At 34.5% G+C, this 19,088-nt stretch overlaps 1 protein-coding gene across 1 annotated transcript; it reads right to left on the bottom strand.

Annotated features, from left to right (window-relative positions):
• Positions 1–1,212: 1,212 nt before the first annotated feature.
• On the bottom strand, positions 1,213–15,710 carry LOC115890796 (elongation factor Tu, mitochondrial-like). Its single transcript, XM_030911139.1, has 7 exons — positions 15,539–15,710; positions 15,183–15,473; positions 14,840–15,122; positions 14,567–14,775; positions 14,310–14,510; positions 10,734–10,935; positions 1,213–1,621 (listed from the first exon to the last, which is right to left on the bottom strand). The coding sequence occupies exons 1-7, from the start codon at positions 15,573–15,575 to the stop codon at positions 1,432–1,434; spliced, it is 1,413 nt and encodes a 470-aa protein (XP_030766999.1). The 5' UTR covers positions 15,576–15,710; the 3' UTR covers positions 1,213–1,431.
• Positions 15,711–19,088: the final 3,378 nt, after the last annotated feature.

Raw genomic sequence — 19,088 nt, forward strand, 5'->3', positions numbered from 1 at the left:
CCGTCGAGGCCACCTGACTTAGTGCCCATGGATCTAATCCTATGGATATATTTGCGGGAGAATAAAGGTTCCTTATTCTTGCGTATAATCTAGACAATTAGAAATACTTAGCAGTTATGAGAGTTATCTTTCACTCCCACTGAGTTAATGAATTCCGCGAGAAATGTTCAAAAACTGCCCGGTCTGTCCATAACATAAGACTGTCAATAAGTCAAACACCTGTAGCAAAATCTCATCAGTCTTGGTTTGCTATTTATTTTTATTGTTATTAGATATAGTTTAACTGTGTTGATGTTGGTTAAAATTGTTTTAAAATGTTATAAATTGTTATAGAATTCTGCGTCTCTCATAGCAAATATTATTTTCGTTTTAATTGATGCTCACAACTAGATTTTTTTGCATTACAGCCGGTGCCATTCAAAGCCTATACTTATTTAAAGCGGGCGAATTTTTATATACTCTATATCTCGAAGAGGAATCGAGCAAAATATCAAGTGTGTTATATTTTTGGAAAGGTAATTTTAAATTCTTTTCAATAAATTAAAAATATACAGGGTGTCCCGTATAAAAAATCAAATTTTCTGTTGATAATTCTTAAATTATTAATTTAAAAAAAAATATATACTTAAACCATTAAATTCTACGTAAAAAGGTGCTTTGGAAATGTTTTCATAAAAATACAAAATTTTCTATAGCAAAAAAGTTACAGCGATTTGTTAGAAATGCATATTTTTGAAAAACACCCCGTAACTCCGAAATGGTAACAGATATCGATATGCGGTTTTCACCATCATGTTTTTGACAAAAATTGAGCTCCAGACATCGATATTAGTTTTTGTCTATCTCCTATAGAAAAGGGTGTTTCCATTTAAAAGCGTCGAATTTGACCCACCCTGTACATAATAAAAAATGGGGGTGCCCATTTAAAATAAGAAAGTTGCTGTCAATATTTTTAATCGATAGATCTCGTTGTAAAACAATGATGTGCAAAAAGTCTCCGATCTAGATATTGTGGTTCTCTAGAAACTTCTAATGCTCAGCCTGGGACACCCTGTATACACAAAATATATTTAGTAAGTCTGCTCCTCAAATGTTCCTTGGTGTAGTTACCATTTAACCATATTTTATAGTCATTTATGAATAAAAAAACTTAATTTAAGATTAACTTGTATGATACATTGAAAAAATATTCAAAATATTTAAATAAAACTATTTTAAACTGATATCTCTTTATTAAAGACAATTAAAAAATTAGCAATTAAAAAAATCATTATAAATAACAGGTTGCATATATTTTTACCAAGTAAAATGTAACACAATGAACTGGGAGCGAACATGACCAATTTAATAAGTCATTTTTCATAAAAAAAAAAACGATTTCAACATAAATCTATTTAGAGGTAAATTAATTTTATTGGTATTTGTCCTATTTTACTTTTTTCCCGCTGCGGCTTTCTTTTCTCTGGCTTTCTTACCCTCAAGAAGACTGTCTCGTTCTTCGTCTGTTAGCATAGGTAGAGTTTTGGTAACCACGCCCGTACCCAACGTTTGAGAACCGTCTCGTAATGTAAATCTTTGGCCCTGTTCCAATACCATAGGCTTAAACATTTTTAATATTAACCTGCAAAAACATATTCAATATTAACTAAAACAAGAGTCTAAAAAATACTGTAAAAAAAAGTCATAAGTTTCTAAGGGCACAAACATAGTGAGGCATCTCGATGCGATGCTCGCCAAGATGTTGGCCGCGCTGCTCGCCAGGATGGTAGCCGCGATGCATCCTACGCGCACTGTTTTAAAACGGCGAGTAAGTGCGCGTAGGATGCATCGCGACTATCGTACAAACATAGTGCGGGGCATTTCATCTCGATGCGATGCGCGCCATTCACCTCGCCATCCGGCGATGCTGAATCAAACGTACAAATTTATGTGTCAAAACATACTGGAGTCTCGCACCTCGCCACACACCTAGATGTTCAGCGTGATGATTCCTAGGAAACAAAATTTTTGTTTTTTGCGAGAAGCGGACACGGATGCCTGAAACTTTACATTTGATTGGTCGGTTTAGGATCACAATTCGTTGAGCATATGTCGAACTAGAGTCGGGTGGAATAAAATGTTTACAATACTGATATTTAATTTATCACCAACAATGTAATAACCTTGATTCTACAGGGTCCGGCAATAGTGCGTCGGGCATCTGCAGTTCTAATAATTAAAAACTTATGAATTTTGCAGTCCAGGCATAAAGTATGTATTAGGATGTATTTGAGAAAAATATTTGAACTTCTAAAGGGTGGCTCAAAAAAGTCTGAGTGGATCGCGAATATTTTTTTAAATGAAACACCTATATACGGGGTGGCGCAACTCATTCGCCTCGGTTGATTATACGAAAACGGAAATATGTAGAAACAAAATATTTTATGGGCATATGTGGGAAGACCATGTGCATAATTTAAAAATATTTTGAAATGTACAGGGTAGGTCAGAACTAAGATTTACATCAAAATTATATTTTTTCTTATGGAACACCCGGTATTTTATTTCATATTTGGATCCTTGGACACAAAATAAGGCATGTATTATAAGAGTTATTATATATTAACATGTTTACAAACTTTTGTTTTTGAGATATTTAAAGATATTTAAATATGCATGCTACAATGGAATAGATTATCAACACCCTGTACATTACTTTTCAGAATTAATTCTTGTGCTGAGTTTAAAGACAGAGAAATAAACTTTACTGAAAAATTGTATTGCTGCCTTAAATTTATACAGGGGTACCAAAAATTGATGATTTATTTTAAATATTTATTTTACATAAAAACTTTGTTATTTCAAATACGACAACCTATTTTTTAAAATAAATCAAAACAGATTCAAATGCTCTTTCAAACTACATATATTAGGGTGTCCCATACCTATCTAGCTCAGATTTTGAATAAAGAGCATTTTTTCAATAAAATGGCAACAAAGAGGGCTGATGTTGTCATGGCAAGTTTCTAGTGACAGTAGCTATTTTCAAAATCGAAATTAGTTATGGACTTTATTTATTTATAGCACGTACTTTAATCACTAGTTGATTAAAAAAAGTATACCATTAATATTGCAAATTATATTTTATCCTCTCATAGTATACATATGTCTTTTTAATTTTTTGATTATGTAACGAGCATTTTGTTTACTCACTTGTTTCGTCGAACTGCTTGAAACCATTTTTGCTTTTGATCAAATCGGTGTGAGAAACTATGAAGCTATAAAATTTTGTTTCGGGAGAGTTGAATATCCGGGAAAGTTGAGTTATTGAATGTAATTGCACCCAACAACGCCCCAATTGCGCTCTCCTTTATGCGTTAACATTTTTTCGGCAATTTTATTAACATTTGAAATTGTCACAACACAGCACGACGCCTAGTTCGAATTCTTTTTCAGTTATTTTTTACTAACCGAAACAGCGTTACATCACACAAACCTCGTACCTGAGTATTTTACAATGATTAAAGAATATAAGGACATGTAACGCCCCTATACGGGCTGCAGCAGAATTTGTGATTTTTTTTTGTTTTGGTGGCAAACAATGAGTCATCATTTGGTCACCAGCGACAATTTTAGCGATTTTTAATAGTTTGTGTGTAGTAAACTTTGTATAAACTTTATTACAATGGTGATTAGTTGTTCACCTTTCAAGTGTAAAAGCAGCAGCGATAAGAAAGAGCGAGGAGTTACGTTTCATAGGTAAATAAACAGTCCACTCCAACTTTTTAGCGTTTTCTTATTGAATTCGATAATAATTATTCTTCAATGTCAATTAACATCTATATGTACCTGATATGTGTTATACGTCGATACTAGTTTTGTACCTTTTGTTAACATTTTAATACGTTTTTTTCGTAATTAATTAGGATGATACACCATAGGCGTAGTCAAAACAATTATCAAAAAATATAAATATTGCTTCAAACAGCTAGGTTAAGAAAAATATGTGCCACGGCACTGTTTGGTGTCATCGTCACAATTTGCTCTCGGGTGTTATTTGTCCTTGGATTCTTTAGTCATTGGTATTTTATCTCTCTTTTGTCTTAATAACTGCACTAGCAAAAAACTAAAATACTTATATATTATAACAAAACAACGATTTCAATATTATTCTATGCGATCAACATGACGGTGACGTGAAATAGATAGGGATAATTTCTGATTTTTGCTATTGACTCGCTGCGGTAGGAATTTGTTGAAATCAACTGAAATGTACCAAGCCTATACTAATGAATAACAACTATTACATAAACTGGTACTTAATAAAACGGCGATGGTAAATATTTCAGTATGCCTACGCGCACCTAGTCGCCGTTTTAAAACAGTGCGCGTAGGATGCATCGCGGCTACCATCCTGGCGAGCAGCGCGGCCAGCATCTTGGCGAGCATCGCATCGAGATGCCTCACTATGTTTGCGCACTAAAAGATATTTTCTACAGGGTGTTTCAAAAAACATGTGCCATCTCTCGTGGGGTGGTTCCTCACGTAAAAAGATTTATTTGTTATGTCAACATAGGTCGGATTCTGCCAAAGTTATTAAATGATAAGGTTGTCTCGATCCGCCATTATCGAAAACGTCATCTACTACGTCATAGGAATAACTGCCCACAGTCCGACAGTGCATTTCCGAATCGATATTCATTGTGTACTTTATTGTTTATAGTGTATGGCGCCAATAGTTTTCAGTTGTTTGATGTGTGTTTTCTTTATTGTATTGTCCATTTATCTCTCTTTGTCGGTTGCATTTTATTTTCTATTTCTTTTATCTATGATTTGATACAAATAAAAGTTACGAGACAACCTTACCTTTTAATAACCCTGGGATTTTGCCTCGTTTCGCATGGTGGGTTCATACAGCCAAATAAAATAAAATAAGAAATATATATTTGCTCATGCGCAGTACGATGGAGCTGGATAAAAGTTAACTTTAATGATTGTTTATAGGAATTTTACTATTATTATTTATCATTAATATTTACTATATTTATTTATTCGATGCATACTATATTATAAATTTATATTTATGTAAATTTATAAAATAAATTAAATGCAAACTGAAAAATTTGTAGGTTAGTATTAACTCTTAACTCTTCCTTAACTGGTCCGGTAATAGATATGTATCATAAACGGTCCGGCGTAGTCTGTAGGACTACGCCTAATAGGACTACTAGTACAAAATAAAAAAACATACATATAAATTTGAAAAAAAAAACAATATAGGTTTTAACTAACCTCTAAAAATAAAACCAAATTACTAACAGTCATTGCAATATATAAATAAGTTTTTAATACTATATGTAAAAAGAATAAGTTATAAAGCTGGAGTTAAAGAAAAAGTTTTTAGTTACAGCATGAGGCAAATTTCATTGTTTTCCTGAACATGTTTTACACAATGGATTTGTACATTCTAAGCATTAAAAATAATTAACTAGGACATAACATTGTCTATGACTAGGATAAGAACTCTAGGATAAAAATATTTCCATGGGCGTCATCTGGTTGTAAAGGAATTGCAAGTATTCTACCAATTGTAAAGCGTATGTCTCGTGGAATATTTGACATTGTCAAACGCATTTGTCTGGCAGATTGTCATATTGTCACTGTCACAGTCCTCATCAAATAATTTTAATAGAGTTTCCTCATAACTAGAGTCTCCTAAACGCACTCTTTTCGAACACCCGGTTATATTTTACAAAAATTTGTCATACATAAAATTTTACACAAACGGTCCGGCGTCGTCTGCGAGAGTACAACTTCAGTAACTTCTTCCAGAACTTCTAAAAAACTAATCCAGTTTGGGCACAAATATGGCTATCAGTTGTTGACCTAGACGGGGAGGATTAGCTAGAACGCCAATCGTGTGGGCGGTCCCAGTAACTAATGAGACTGAGTTAATTATTTGGCGTAGTCTGTCAGACGACGCCGGACCAGTTAAGGGTTAAGCGTGCGCAAAATCGTTCTCACATAAAATAAAATAAAGAAGTTAAAAGATAACCAATTCTTATTTTATTTGTTATTTTATTTAGCTGTATGAACGCGTGTACGGTATCCCATATAACCAACTTTCTTATTTTATTTTTATTCTTATTTTATTTTATTTGGCTGTATGAACCCACCAGCAGTTACAGGGGGTTAAAGTTCATTTTTTTTTGATTTAATATAATTTTCTTCCAAGTTATTTTAGTAATTCAAATGAAATTTTGAGGACAAAAGTTACTATAAGTGCGACATATTTTAATGCTAAAAAAGTGTCGAAATCTTCACCAGGGGCGTGCATAATGGGTTATCACTGGAATGTTTTTCTGAAAAAAACATGCACGCCACTGACATTTTTTTTTCTCTTTGTTATCAAAATTTTGTAGAATGTTTAATGCCAATTAAAAATTGTCTCTTGATATTTTGTCGATTTCCATCTCCTAAACGAGATAAATGCAATTTTATTAATTTGCGTTAATCCAAATCACCTTTAATTTTTTTTAATATCATTAACTGGCCAAAGTGTTAAATAAGTACTCAATGATTCCTCATTAAAAAATATGAAAAAAAGTTTCTCTAAACATGGGTTGCGATGTTAGGATGTTAAAACTTTTAAAAAATAGTTTTCTGCAATTATCTTAAATACGTATCATTATTTTTATTTAAATCTGCTGTAGGTAGCAATGGGGTGTAGGGGTGTGTTGGAGAGGTAGTACCTTTTGTCTGGTACGGTCACTCCAAGTGCCATAGGCGGGCGGAGGTCCCAGATAACTGGTCCTCACGAGAAACCCAACTCTCACTTGCTGGCTCCAAGCGCCACACCCCGGTACACTGTGTTGACCCACAGACTAAACCAAGTGAGGGTAGCCAGATATGGTGACATTTCAAAATGCCGAGTGATCGCCGGGATAAGCGATCGCACTCACTCTGCCAACGGTCTTTTCTCAAAGGGCGGAAGAGCGGAGTGTGGAAGGGCATGGGGTGAGAAATCGTCCCAAAAGGCGGATGAACTTTAAGAAGTCAACGGCATAAGGATATGGAAGGCAACGAGAAACCACCATATTAAAGATCTCTAGAGATTTCTCAAGACAAACAAAACATGGCAACGCAACAAAAGTCAATGGCCCCTAGTCCGCGGCAGACCTTAGATGGTCAAGGGGTGCTAAGAATCCCCTCGTGGAAAAACTCGAACTATTTAAAAACCAACTGTGCAAGGACAGTAAAGACTGGTACATGGAATGTCAGGTCCATGTATGTGGCTGGAAAACTTCACAACATAAGACAGGAAATGAACAGACTGGATATAAATATACTGGGAATAAGCGAAACAAGATGGCCGAATACTGGACAAATAAAGGTTGACGACTCAACACTGTATTACTTCGGAAACGACAGCGCTAGCCACCCGAACGGCGTTGGAATTCTTTTGGACGCGAGAACTGGTCCTTCGGTCCTTAACTTTATTCCTATGTCCGCTATTCCTATTCCTAGGGCTATGATGATACAACTTAAGGCCACACCAAAGAATTTAAATATTTTCCAGGTGTACGCTCCAACTGCCGACAAACCGGAAGAGGAAATTAAATCTTGGTGTGCTGAAGTAAAACAACTGCTATCTTACACCAGAAAAAAATGAAATTACCTTTATATTAGGAGATTTTAACGCCAAAGTCGGCAAAGGGAAAAGCGAGGATGTCGTTGGCGACTATGGAACAGGCGAAAGAAACGAAAGAGGCGACACCTTAATCCAATTCTGTCAGGAAGAGAACTTCTTTATCTGCAATACGTGGTTTGAATTACCTGCAAGGCGGCTCTATACGTGGAAATCGCCACAAGATTCAAAGCAAAATCCAATATGTAACCAAATTGATTATATATTAGCTCCAAAACGATACAGAAATGGAGTTCTTAGTGCAAAGACTTACCCAGGAGTGGATGTTGGGTCAGATCATAATCCCGTTGTAGCACGAATCCGAATGAGGCTGAAAAAAATTGTTCGGAAGTTCACTAAAAAACCCAACATGAGTTTACTGAGAAGTGAGGCACAACGACAAGACGTGTCCAACAAACTCAACGAGCAACTAGGAAAGATCCAACAGCCAAATGCCTCTCAAACCCCTGGACTGGAAGACCACAATAACATAGAGAACATCTGGAAGACAATTAAAGAAGCGCTGCAGGAAACACAAGAACAACTAACAACAAATAATAACGAGAAGCACCATAAAGCGTGGATGACTCAAGAAATTTTAGACCTCGTGGAAAAGCGGCGAAGTTTTAAAGGCACAGACCCTCAGAAATATAGAGACACTCACAGGCTTATCAGAAATAAAATCAAAGAAGCCAAAGAACTGTGGATGACGGAGAGGTTCCGCGAAGTCGAGGAGCTCCACCAAAAACATGACTTGTTTAACCTACATAAAAAAGTCAAAGAAGTCACTGGGAAACACAAACCTCGGACATGTACCAGAATCGTGGACGGTGAGAATAAACCAATCCTAACCGAACAAAGACTAGAGGAGGTATGGACCAATTACATAAGGGAACTGTTCGATGACGGTGGTCCCTCTTTTCACTCCTAAATAGAAACTGAAAATGGTCCAGATATAATGATCTCAGAAATCGAGAGAGCTTTAAAGAACACCAAAAACGGGAAAGCAGCTGGACCGGACAACATCTACCCAGAATTGATAAAACTAATAAACGGAGACAATTTAAAGTTATTGGTAAACCCATAGAGGTGGTAAACCTTTTCAATTCTGTATACAATACCGGAAACATACCGCAGGACTGGGTAAGGTCGACATTTATACCTATTCCTAAAAAAACTGGTGCAAAAAGATGTGATGAGTTTCGTTTAATAAGTCTGATGAGTCAAGTCCTAAAGCTGTTTTCAAAGGTTCTGCATAATCGAATCCGAAGAAAATGTGAGCTAGACATAAGTGAACAGCAAATGGGATTTCGCGAGGGACTGGGGACGAGAGAAGCCCTGTTTGCGCTATCGGTGCTTTTGCAGAAGTGCAGAGATCAACGAAAGAAGGTACACTTCATAGACTACACGAAGGCATTCGACTGCGTCAACCACAGGGAATTGCTGAGCATCCTTGAAAGAAGAGGCCTGGATACCCAAGTCCTGAAAATTATCCAAAAGGTATATACAACAAGTAGCGACAGTAAAACTACAGGACACTGAAACAACAGCAATACCTATCAAGCGTGGAGTTAGGCAAGGATGCGTATTGAGCCCTATGCTCTTCAATATGTACTCCGAACTAATATTTCGAAATGCGCTTGAGGGATCAGAAGACGGCATAAAAGTGAACGGCAGGCTGATTAACAATATGAGATATGCTGATGATACCGTCGTTATTGCAGACACCACTGAGGGCCTGCAAAGACTTCTTGATAGACTGTCCTCAGTGGGCGACTCAATGGGTCTCAGGATAAATACAAACAAAACAAAAGTCATGGTGATAAACAGAGATGCAAGACAGGCAACGGAGGTAGTCGTAGGTGGGACACCAATAGCAAGAGTCTTAAAGTTTAGATATTTGGGCAGTTGGATTAGTGAAGACCTAAACCCAGACATTGAGATCAGAGCTCGAATTGAGATGGCTAGATCAAACTTCCTAAAATTGCGGAACCTACTGTGCGATAAACGTCTGAACATCCATATAAAAGACAACTTCGTCAAGTGCTACGTACTTTCCACACTTCTCTACGGGGTTGAGTCGTGGACACTCAAAGTAAGCGCAATGAATAAGTTGGAAGCATTTGAGATGTGGGTATATCGCAGAATGCTGAGATTACCATGGACTGACCGTGTCTCGAACGAACGAGTTCTAAACCAAATGAACAAGGACCGAGAACTCCTCGACATAATAAAAAAGAGGAAAGCAGCCTATTTGGGCCATATCATGAGACATAACAAGTATGAATTCCTTCAGCTCATCATCGAGGGTAAAATTGAGGGAAAGCGCGGACCCGGACGACGGCAATGCTCCTGGCTGAAGAACATCAGAGATTGGACAGGCCTGGACTAACATACTTTGCTGAGAAGAGCGAAAAATAGAGAGGAATTTGCCATGGTTGTTGCCGATCTTCACTGAATGGAGAAGGCGCTTTAAGAAGAAGTAGGTAGCAATAAACATTATTGTTATAAATTTTAATAAAATTTAATAATAAATTAGATGAAATTTATTAATTTTATTTTATTAATTGATTAATAAATAGGGAAATAAGTGTAAAAAGTATCAAGATACAACTTCAATCGGCATTAATTGGCCTACACAAAATCTCAAAAATTGAGAGTTACATATCAAAATTGTGTTTTTTGTAATGGAACACCCTATTGATTTTTGGATTCTGGGAGAAAATTAAAGATGAGTTTTATAAGAGAAGTATATGACTAAAATGTAAGGTTTTTGAGTTATTTAACATTTTCTATTTTATGTAGCTTCAAAATACTATTAAGGTTGCCTACCCCCCAAACAAAGATTTTCCTAGATATTTTCATTTACATGATTTAATCTGAGTAGATCTTTATTATTTGATAAAATCTAGGTGATTGTGATATGGTCTGACGTTACTTCACCACATAGCTGTCTCATTAGTCCAAGTTTAACAACTAGTTATCATTTTGTGTCAGTTAAATATGGAATTATTTCAGCCTGTCCAATATACAGGGTGTATAAATACAACATTTTTTTTAAATTTACCTAGAATCTTCTCCTGGCATAACCATTTCCTTGTCTGGAACGATAACCTGTGCAGCGCAGTCCCACGTTCTGCAGAACATTTGCAACTGAATGAACGATGTGAAAGGTTTGCTTCTACCACCTTCATCCTTAGATAAGACGTATACTTGAGTTTCAATGTTATCATAACCTTTCACTGTGCCAGGTTTAGCCATAACCATACCTAAAAATTATTAATTGATTAAAAAATGTTAAAAAATACACTCAGATGCAAAAAACACGATGGAAAAATTTTTGGTCAAGTTTAAAATGTTGTGTTTCCTTGATTCCTTTTTTAGAAAACTGTATATAAATATATCAACTTCAGTTATGTATAAACTGAATACTAAATAAGTATATAATATATACAGGGTTAAGTATTAACCCTGTATAATAAGTCAAATAGTAAAGTTCAAACTCAGTTTGTAACTTTACTATTTGACTTATTATACAGGGTTAATCATGGTTACAGTGGCGTAGATATTTTTTTCAGGGTGGGCCAGTACTGGGACAAGGTTTTATTCGGGTGGGCCAGATAATTTACCATATCATAGTTGTTGATTAGTTTTTATGAAAAGCTAAAAAAAAAGTGTAAATATCCTACAATAAAAAAACGACGTCAGGGGTGATGTAGAGGTGAAGATTGCTATTATTTTATAAGTAAACTTATATCGGGAATATTATCGATCGTCATTTCTAAGCCAAGTGGGCGCAATTTTTTTTCGATCAGACGGTATAATTACAATCAAAAGTTATTTATGCTGATTTAGATTTTTTCAGAAAGTAGTATTTTTTTTAATTTCATTGTATTTAGAAAATTCGACTTGAGATGGAAATCAAGTTGAATTTTCTTTATTTCTTTAACTTCTTCGATCTCTATTTACAACTGTCTTTTTCGAACTTTTTAGATTAACCTACTGCTTTGTAACTTTTTTGAAAACAAATATCTCCTATTTTTTAAGGATTCGATTAACTACGATTGACTACAAACTTCAACAAACCATAAAAAGTAAACAATAAACTGAGAAAATACAAATAAATTTGGTTTTACCTTATTAAGTAAATGTTATCAGGTAGTAATTGTTTATTTTGAAGTTTAACTTGATATAATATCATTTTAACAGAACGTCAACGATTTTTGTAGATGTATCTGTTTTAAAAAACTAAAGTGTTCTCGAATAGTTGAATTTAAATATTTTAAATAGTTTTTTCTTTATTTTTTGTATTTTTTGCTTCCGACGACGGGAAGAAATAAACTTTCCGAAACTTTAAGCGTTTTTTTGTTCGTTAGGCAAATTTGTATATCTGTAAACCTAACTGCTGACAAGTAGTTTCCGTTTGGGATTAACGCCAGAAGTGTTTACAAAAAATAACTATTTTATTTTGTAGATTTTTTTGTAGACAGGTATTGGATTATAAAATTTTATTACAAATCGATGAAAGTTGACGGTATATTTTCCGGACATTGCGCGGGTGGGCCACTGGTGGGCCCAAAGTAATCCAGGGTGGGCCACGGCCCACCCAGCCTCCCTCTGGCGACGCCACTGCACGGTTAATTGAAGAGTTGTTGTATACTCTATATTTAAAATACCCTGTACAATAATTTCGTGAGCAATTTTCCTAAAACATTATTTTGGGGGAGGAAGTATTAGAGTATTTTTTATAAGTTTTTTGTGTGTTTGTACACTTGGTTATTACAGTTATTTTTTTTTTAATATCCTTAGTTCTGTTAGTGTTAGTAATATTTATTAAAACCAAACCTGTACTGTTACTTTTTAACATTTTTTAAATTTTAATATACAGGGTGCTACAAATTCGAGGTACGAGCATTGGTATCTCGGAAACCGTAATAGATACGAAGATGGTTAACTTGGGGCAAAGTTGCTCCTTGGCATGTTCACCAAGATGCCATCAAAAAAGTTTTAAAAATTTCAAGGATTGCTGAGTTTTTTGGAAAAAACGGATTTTTTTGAAAATCAATTTTATTTTTCCTGTCGTAACTTTTTAGAAAATCAAAAAACTAATTGCACATTCTCATAACCACTTTATCAGGGCTATCTGATGGTATTTTTAGATTTTCAAATTAGCTTATCATTTGTGAGATTCAGAGGCTAACTTAATTTTTATAAATACGGACCTGCATTTTTTATTTGAAGTTTTGAAAGACTTCGGTCTCCTGAGTACAATGATATGCCACACTTGATTGATTTTTTTTGTTTTGGATACCTTAACAATAAAAACTATTTAATTGTTATTTAAAATAATTTCAACTCCGACTCTGGTTTTTTAATTTATTTAATCTGATTATATTCAGCACAACAATATTGATCAGCGCTAATTATCATTGAATAAGGAAAATCACACGTCTTGAAAGATTCAAATAATTAATATCCAGGTCAGCAATTTGAAAATATCTATTATTTCTAACTTTTTTTATTGTGAATTTGAAATCCCAAATATTTTTTATTGATTTTCTTTATTCAATGTTAATTAGCGCTGATCAATATTGTTGTACTGAATATAATCAGATTTGAGTCGGATTTGAAATTATTTTAAATAACAATTCAATTTTTTTTACACTAAAAATAAAAATGTGTGGCATATCATTGTACTCAGGAGACTGAGGTCTTTCAAAATCTGAAATAAAAAATACAGGTCCGTATTTAAAAAAATTAAGTTGGCCTCTGTATCTCACAAATTATAAGCTAATTTGAAAATCTAAAAATACCATCAGATAGCCCTAATAAAGTGGCTATGAGAATGTGTAGTTTGGTAGTAAAAAAATCGTTTTTTTTTTCAAAAAACTCAGCAATCCTTGAAATTTCCAAAACTTTTTTGATGGCATCTTGGTGAACATTCTAAAGCGCAACTTTGCCCCAATTTAACCATGTTCGTATCTATTACAGTTACCGAGATACCAATGCTCGTACCTCGAATTTGTAGCACCCTGTAGAGTTCTAATTAGTATCGATATGACATTATGACAATAGTCACCAAAGCTGCCTTGTGAAATTAAAAAATATCATCATAAATATTGATGTTATTTTGTTGAAAAAATTACAAATTGTTGGTGGCAAGTTCATTTCGCTCTTAAAAATTAATCAAGGCATATGTTGAAACGAGTCAAAAAACAAAATGCTCAGGAGTTACAAAATTATTGCACAGGATGTTTTAAAGTTAGGATAAAAACAACCCTTCAATTAACCCTGTATAATAAGCCAAATACTAAAGTTAAAAACGAAATTTATGATTTAAAGTTGATAGATTTAAATACAGTTTGCTAAAAAAAACCTGAAAATAGGGCAAAAAGTAAAAAAAAAATATAACACTTTAAACTTGACAAAAATAATTTAAGTTGTTTTTTTTTGCATAATATGAGTGTGTATGTCGCACCCACTTAGTGTAATTGTCCGTTTCTTGAAATGGAAATCCATTTCGCGAACTGGTTAGGTTAGGTTAGGTTGGCAAACTGGTTAGGTTTCAGTTTGCGAAGTGGACATCCATTTCATGAAACGGACAATTACACTAAGTGGGTGGGACATATAAAATAAGTCTAACCTCTCTTTATATCATCTCTTTTAACACTCCTAACTAGAGCACCAAGTTGGTCTCCTGCCTGAGCCTCTTCTAAGATTTTGTGGAACATTTCTACACCTGTCACAGTACTTTTCAACACTTTACTGAAGCCAACAAATTCACAATCTGCACCTTTCTTTAATACTCCTCTTTCTAATCTACCTGTTACAACTGTACCACGACCTAAAACAGAGTAAAGGAAATTAGTAGTTATAGAATACAACTTATTTATCATGTACCTGGAATTGAATAGACATGTTCAATGGGCAACAAAAATGGCTTATCTAGTTCTCTTATTGGTGTCGGAATATTATTATCAATAGCATCTAGTAATTTTAAAACAGCTTCACTACCAATCTCTGGATTCTTGCCTTCCAAAGCACATAAAGCTGATCCAGCAATAACTGCAATTTTGTCTCCTTCAAATCCCATTTCAGTCAATAACTCTCTAAAAGACATTTTCAATATTATAACAATCCCAATTGAAGATCCAAATATTAATTACAACTTACCTTATTTCCATCTCAACTAATTCAACCATTTCTTTGTCGGCAGCATCAACTTTATTAATAAACACTACAATATGCTTTACACCAATTTGTTTTGCTAGAATTAAGTGCTCTCTTGTTTGTGGCATAACACCATCCGTAGCGGCCACTACCAAAATAGTTCCGTCCATTTGAGCCGCACCAGTAATCATATTTTTAATGTAATCCGCATGTCCAGGACAATCAGTGTGTCCATAATGCCTTTTCTCTGTTTGATACTCAATATGAGCCACATTAATTGTAATACCTTCAAGTAGAGTTATAATTAGAAAAACACAGAATTCTATTATATTTTAACCTCAAGTACCTCTCGCCTTTTCTTCTGGAGCATTATCAATATCAGCATAATTCCTTAGCTGAGCTAATTTCTGATCAGACAGAACTTTAGTTATAGCCGCAGTCAAGGTAGTTTTGCCGTGATCTACGTGACCAATTGTTCCAACATTACAATGTGGTTTGCTCCGATCAAACACTTGTTTTTCCGCATACGATCGTTTTTGAGTGTGCTCCGGTGAGATTATTTGTAGAGTTCTGGCGTAATTATGAATCTTAGCAATAGAGCGTTTGCTAAGAATTTGTCGTAAGGTCCTATGGGCAACTAAAAGCATTTGTTAGACATGAACTTAACCATAAAAACACCGGTAGAATTACGATTGGAATTACCTGGGACTACAAATCTTGCAACAACGATCGAAGCCATTTAAATAGCTTTATAATCGGTTCAGTAATGAAGAAACGACCTTTATTCTTATATTATTTCGGTAAAAAAATAGCACATGAAAGTTATGTCACAAGTTTTTTAAAGCGGCCATTAGTTTTTGACATTTATCTGAATCTGACATAATATTCCTTAGATACAACCCTAAATACACCATGCTGTATTATAAGTTGCCTGTGCTCTTATAGTTATTTGATAAATTATTATTTATTAATTTTTTAAATCAATACTAAACTGAATTATAAAAAAACTATGATAATATCATTAAGATTGAACCGTTTTAAAGAACTCATTGAATGACTGTGTTCTAAATATCAGAGAACAGATAATTGGCAAGAAACACGAAACCTATACCATCGCAAGGGTAATAACAAAAATTATACAACAATGAGATCCTATCAAACACGAACAGATAGTCCGTCCTTACTTGGAAGAGGATACGTCTGTGTAAGATATTATTTTAATTTTTAAGCGAGAGGATTGTTTTCTAGAAACGGTTAACTGTGTGAGAAAAGCTTGAACCGGGCAAACTTGGGAATACCGCGTTACGTTTATTGCCTAAAGATTAGATCTTATCGCAGCTTTACTGCATGCTTGAAGAAGAGCTCTTATCTTTGGGTAAATAGGAAGACCGCTGCTTAGAACCCATTTAGAACCGGACGGTATATAACAACTGATTATATCCTTTACATTGTATAGCGATACGTGCTTAATGAAGATATTTTTTTTGTTCTTTTCTTTTAAGCCGCGCCGTTTCTTTAAGATTAGCTACATATAATTAAAAGACCGCTTATTGAATATTGGTTTTAATTATTATTCATTAAAAAAATATATTAAAATTACTTAAACGCTGAATTTGTACCCAATGATACCCATTTAAGCGCCAAATGTAAACAAAAACGCTTTATTGTACAAAAAGCCAAAATAGCTTCATCGACAAAGCATTTACAAAACAAACAAAAGCACAAAAACAATTATACAAATAATAAAAAATCATACAATACAAATCAATTCAAAAAAAAAATACGTTAAAAAACATACATGGATGACATTGTATAGAACACAGGCCAGCGGCGTGCGGTGACAATTATAGGCGGGGAAGCGAATCGGTAAAAAACCGGTAACCGCCGGTTAACCACTCATATTTGTCGTAAAACCCAACATGAAAATGTCTAGTGAATTTTTTTATCGACTTCTCCACTCTGGTCTCTAAATGGATAGGAACCATGGGCCTACCATGGTTCCTATCAATATTTCCTAATAATGTCACTTTTTTCTTGGAAGTCCCGACTAGAAAATCCTTTTTTTAATAACACACATAGAACACAAACACAGTCTAAATTATTGTCCACACTAGCAGAAGCAGAAAATTGTCCTTCTTAACCCTCCATTACAAACGAAACAGTAAACACTAAATTAAATCCGAAAAAAATACCATATTACCTATAAAATCGTAAGCAAACCCGTCCCGATAAATTAAAAGTCGCGGAAGGCGGCCGAAAGATCGCTGCTGTGGCTAGCAACTGTGCGCGATTTTCCGGCTTAAATTTGTCGTTTGCGTTCGGGGTCAATAACACCTACATGAAGGAGGGATAGGCGACCGGCGGCGATTTCCAGGCACGCATCCATGCAGTAAAAGGCTAATTAAATTTACTACGTTTATGTAAGGTTTCAAATTAATAATTTTAACAAATTATATTATCTTTTGTTATAAAATAACAGTATTATTAACGTTTAACTATTTATTTTTTCTATCTTTAAAAAGTTTAGGGAAGCTTTGGTGTTCTTTGGTTGGCTTTGGAAAAAGCGCTTCCCCCGCTTCCATGGACCGCACGCCGCTGACACAGGCATATCAAGAAAATTTTACAAAAGGAAAATTGTAAATGGAGAAAAACATGTAAGAGTTATAAAATATTAAATATTAAATACTAGATCTTTAACCAGTGTGTGAGATGATCAAAGTTTTAAAATATATTGCATTGTACATTCGAGCCTCATCAGAACTCAGAAGCGATAAATTAGGTCAGTTAAATTGTGCAATTTGATGTCGATCAAAATACCATCTTAAAAGTTTAAAAATTTCAAGGCTTTAAAAAAACCAATATTCATTATTTCATTTTTATTCTATTAATGACCTGATGTATACAGGGTTGTTCACCACATACGACACGGAGCATTGTAGCTAAATGATTAGATTTTTACAAATTGTAAGTTTTGGGTTCGTTGAAGGACTATTAGAGCTACAATTTAAAAATATTTTGACAAGATACAGAGTGTGCCAAATATGTAAAAATTATTATAGTTTTATTTTTTTTAATGAAACACCCTATATATTATACAATTTTTAGATTCTACGAATGAAATAAAGGTAAATTTGATTAAGGTTTATCACACTTAAAACTTACCGTTTTTGAAATATTTTCAATTTTGTGAAATTGCAGTAAAAAATTTAAGGCTTCATTTCTCCAAGGGTATCAAAGTTTTTAATACTACATATTTACTGAAGATTATCAGATATTGTGTTGCGATAATAAAAATTATACTTTCTTATACAGAGTGTCCAAAAATTTATGTTAAATAATGACTAGCTTTAAACGGCTGTAACTTGTTTCCTTCACTGCCATCTGACATATGTCTCTAACTAAATCCTAAAAATAATATTTTTACTATAATTATCCCAATTTAGGATAAAACGCGACTTAGACGCCATATTAGTTTTGTATTTCTCTGAATTAGGATTTTAAACAACGTTGCAGTTTGTACTAAATTAGGCTTCTAGCCAACGTCGGTATCCAACGTCGCGTCGTTTCGACCCAAAAATTATTCTCCAAACTAGTGCAGACTAGGGTTGGCACGAGGTTGTGCCGACGTTGCGCCCCGACGTTTGGTCGCGTGACACTACGTTGTCCCGACGTCCAAATTCTGCTTGGGGGATGATATCTATTACCTGGATCTTTTGTCTTATCCATTCTATTAGTTTACGGTCTTCCTTGGTTGTTCCCAACATACTTCGTTCAATTGAGAGTTGTGAATCCTGCAGTTTCTTTACGATGTCCGTTTTAAGTGTCCAGGTTTCGCTTGCATAGGTCATGACTGGTAGTACACATTGGGCGAATGTTTTCTTCCTTAGATAAAGTGGCATTATAGATTAGAATATGATTGAGTTACTTCAATAAATACTCCACGCTAACTTAATTCTTCTGTTAATGTCTGGTAGTAGAGACCAGGTATGTCTTCATTCTCTTCATGTCTGAAGAATCGTGACATTATGGCTATGTACAGCTGGTGATTTTGATCATCCATCGTTGGCGATCTTCCACCTCTCGGAGATTTGATTGAAATGGATGACCTGTAATATTTGCTATTTGGACAAGCCCTCTTGATGGTGTTCATCCTCTGGGTCTTCGGCCTTCTACTTTGCCTTGTACTATGATTTTTTCAAGGTTGTCTTCACCTCTGCGAGTGATATGACCGAAATATTGCAGGATGCGTCTA

This window comes from Sitophilus oryzae, unplaced genomic scaffold, assembly GCF_002938485.1.
Source record: "Sitophilus oryzae breed Bouriz unplaced genomic scaffold, Soryzae_2.0 scaffold_926_pilon_pilon, whole genome shotgun sequence".
Lineage (NCBI taxonomy): Eukaryota > Metazoa > Arthropoda > Insecta > Coleoptera > Curculionidae > Sitophilus > Sitophilus oryzae.